This window comes from Rhea americana, unplaced genomic scaffold (assembly GCF_003343005.1).
Source record: "Rhea americana isolate MKP2758 unplaced genomic scaffold, rheAme1 scaffold_60, whole genome shotgun sequence".
In the NCBI taxonomy this organism is placed as follows: Eukaryota; Metazoa; Chordata; class Aves; order Rheiformes; family Rheidae; genus Rhea; species Rhea americana.
This window is the reverse complement of record NW_028186757.1, coordinates 2,828,890-2,832,769: the sequence shown is the minus strand read 5'-3', so window position 1 is coordinate 2,832,769 and position 3,880 is coordinate 2,828,890. Positions and strand designations below refer to the sequence as shown.

The window sequence follows — 3,880 nt, the reverse complement described above, 5'->3', positions numbered from 1 at the left end:
GAGGGCATTACTGCTGTTTTTGGCCTTTCTTAGCTCTTACAGGTTAAACACTGACTGGAGACAGATGATCATTAAAATATTAGAAGCTTTAGAAAGCTTTAATGGTTATGATTCTATTTCTGTAACTTAAGTATTTTTTTGATGTTTTTAGGGAATATATTTCCTTTACCTAAAATTGTCAACTTCAGCAGCCTGCTGATTTTCAATGAAATATTAACATTCACTGTTAGTGTTCAAAGTCAAAAGACAGAGACCTCTGGTTGCTCTGTGTTTGCGAATTGACACAATTGACTACTTCTACTGGGGCATCTGATGGAAATGTTCTTGTTATACTCTGTTGGTAGAGCCAAAACAAATATGTGCATCTTATAATTGGTAAATATTCTCCTTGCCCTTATCTCCCAGTGCAYGTGCTGTAATCAAGCAAGTATTATATTAACTGAGTACTAGAGTTGACAAGATATCTAAAAGATCCCTTCTGCCTTTATGCAGCCTTTCRAAGTAATATACTCAGTATGTGAATGAAAATTTACTAATGCTTTGTGTATTCTTGCAATCAGTTATATGAGATGTTAGTGGTTACCATAAATCATAGCAAAGGCCTAATGTACATGTGATATTAGCTCTGGAGGTTGACCATCCAGATAAAGAAACTTAGCCAAACTGGTTTTTCATTGTTTGAAAGACTAGGAGGTTAGTCTGTGAAACCTATATCAGTTGTCCTAAAGTAACTGAAGGTAGAAATAATCTGTGAGAATGAAGTAAGTCATACCTTTTTTTTCAGAATGTCAAATCTGAAAACACTTAARTTCTTTATAGAGAAATTACAGCTGCTGTAGTGTTCACGATCAGGTGAAAATGTTGATCATTCATGCTGCAATGGGATTGATGGTATAATTTAGAGAAGCAGGCTCACTTGAGTTAGCATCTTTAGAGAAAAGGTAAATTTACTCTGGTACTTTCTTGCAATTTATATTGCTAATTGTTTCCATGCCATCATGACATCTTTATGACATCCTTTTTTTTTTCTTTTAAGAGAATGGGATGGTGATCTGAAGAAGCTGCCAAACATTAAAATGAGAAAGTTCTGTGCTAAGGATGCTGCTTGCAGCCACACTGAGGTGGCAGATGTGGAAGCAGAAGACATGGTTTAATGAGCACCAGCTGATTCGAAAGCTGAAACAGCTGAAGGGAATTGTAAGAAACCTATTTTAATAAGCACTAGAAACAAGAATAAAGCTAGTGTTTCCAATTACATTTGCAAAGGCTTTTCTAGTTGTATTTTTGATTAGCTCACTGTGTACCTGTGTTAGGGAGCAAACTTTCAGCAAACAATTAGGTAAAACTTGAGAATATAAATAAAACCTAAAATCTTACTTCCATTTTTACCTCTCACATTATATCTGCTCTTTAGGATGCAGGCTGCTAAGCTGACAAAGAAATAATAGTTTGTATCTTGAAATCCTGAATAATGCACTACCTCTTCCTTGGCTATAGAGCACTCATGTTTCAGGAAGCTATTAGAAATACTTTTTTGTAGGAAACCTTTACTTTTTCCTGTTAATGGCAAGAATATATATGTCATTTAGTGTGCAAGTGATACCCTGTTAAACATTCAACCCGGCTAGTGGCAACTTAATCCATCTCCTGTGGCAGTGYTTGGGGGGGTCTTTAGGCACATGCAGTTTTGTGGAGAGGGGTGATATCCTCATTTCACTAATGGGAGTACTGCATGTCATAAACCAGTCAACTTCGATTGAAAAAAAGCTTCTCTGTTTGGTGAAAATGTGTATGCAGAAGATGGGTTATATGGAGTGTCAGTTAATTGCTAAGAACTCTTCTCTTGTACTCTCTGAGAATCTGTTTCAGGAACACAGCTGGAAAGACTTCAATATTTTATTTTTGTCAAGAATATTTGAAAGGAGAGAATTATAATGTTCTCTCCACTCTCTGTTAAACTGCTTCTGACCWGAAGTTTTCAAAGTCCATGTAGTCTGTTTTAGGACATCTTAAGCAGAAAAGGGAGCTTTTGTCCATGTTTTTTGTGTTGACCCCTCATCTGAGAAAGCTGTATATCTGTAAATTAAGTTGCTTAAGGCTTTTAAAGAGTGCGCATACTTTAAGAAGTAATTTTTAGATGTCTTTAAAGGTGTCTTTCAGGAAGGTTCTTAGCAGAGTCACCATTTTAATAGTGTATAATTCAAAAGAAAGAAAAAACTCACAATATAAAGCATCAAAAGCAAATGCCTTCACAGGTTCATGGTAAGTAGCTCCATAGGTTTCCAAAATTTCTTTTACAGATATTCCAGCTGTGTAATTTCTTAATGTGCAATAAGTTCTACTTATGTGCAATAATTCTACTGAGTATTATTCTATTAACAGTTATATGGAACTTTTCCCTTTTTACAAAATTGGCTTGTACTATCATTTCACATTTTCAGAAAACAGGGTATTTAGTAAGATGGAATTAACCATTGTCCTCCATAAATCATTCCGAAGAAGAAACCTGARTCAATTTAACAGGCCTGGAGCATTGTGAGAGAGATCTAATGCATCTTTAGGTCCTAAACCTGTATAGAGGTTATATGCTCTGACACCAGTCATATCTCTAGGCAGTCACATCACTGCTTTGTGCTTATGTTTTAGAAATAAAAGTGCTGAAGTTCATGGCAGGCCTTTTTGATATTTTTTAATGTCATTGAATTGGGTTGTGTTGTGAAAGTTACAGATTTATTCAGCTTGATTTATGAAACTTTCAGTGCTGAACACTGGTAGAAGTTGAACCAGTGTAATTGGTCTGAACTGAAGAAGTGTATGTGCTTGTTCACTGGTTTGACAGATTTTGCCTTTCAGAAAGGTTTGTAATTTTTGCTTATAGACAACAAAAATAATGGCTTTCCTTTCACATTGGGTATAAAACAGAATGAATCACTATAACAACGCTATATTAAGCTGATCTTGTGAATGCTTAAAAAAAAAGATAGCCATAAAACTGTATGGAGAATGATATGTTCTGTGTTCCTTGAAGCAATTCACTAATAAGGCATTATTAAAGAAAAGTAAGTATTACTTCGGTGGTTGATGTGACARTGAAACATTTAAAATGATTTCTAATACTTGCTGTTCACACTGAAGAACATGTTTACAACTTTGACTGTTCAGGTTTGTGCAGTTTCTCCCTTAAAGTCCATGTATCCACTGCTTGTTTAGCTGTCTTGTTGATCTGCTATATAGGTAGGGGAAAAAAACAGTTTCTGGCTGTGAACTTCTTATATTGAATTATCAGAAAAATTGCTATGTAGCTGACAAGTATTTGTGTTTGAATTTACAAACTACCTGGGCTTAAGCTGGTATCTGGTAAGTAAACTGGTCTTGCACATTAAGTTTTTTAATTTTATTTTTTCCAGAATATTAATGGTGGCAATAGGAAAGAAGAAACCCAAAGCTTGATTTTTGTTTGTTTACTCACTTATTTTTAATTTCTATGATGAGAATTTTGGCTGAGCGCTTTTATGCTGAGAAGACCAAAGGGGGCGGGAAGGCGTAGAGCACCTTGCATACTTTACTGTGACAAGATCGTTGGATTGTTCTATAATCATCTCGTGCTTGTGCTTTAAAGCCAGCTATTTGGGTTTTGTATTTTGATGAACTTCTTCCCTATAATGGAAGAAGAATGAATGCTTTCAGGTGTTCTGAATTCTTACTGTTTCTTTTAAATTAAATGTAGAAAATCATTGCTGTTAACGGAGGGAATGGGAAATATTTGTGTTCTCTGTTCTTACCACATAATGTAATGTACTTATCATAGGGAATACGTTGAAATTGTATTTACTTGCAACTAAGGGTTAAAAACTTTAACTAACTCCTTTATTTTAATTTT

General features: G+C 34.9%; 1 protein-coding gene across 1 annotated transcript in view; it reads left to right on the top strand.

Moving 5' to 3' along the window:
• Positions 1-1,257, top strand: part of TMA16 (translation machinery associated 16 homolog) — a 13,551-nt gene extending 12,294 nt beyond the window's left edge. Inside the window, 2 exon segments of the mRNA XM_085319894.1 lie at positions 1,037-1,150; positions 1,152-1,257. Of these exon segments, the coding sequence (XP_085176020.1) occupies positions 1,037-1,150; positions 1,152-1,215 (178 nt within the window). The 3' untranslated portion in view covers positions 1,216-1,257.
• Positions 1,258-3,880: the final 2,623 nt, after the last annotated feature.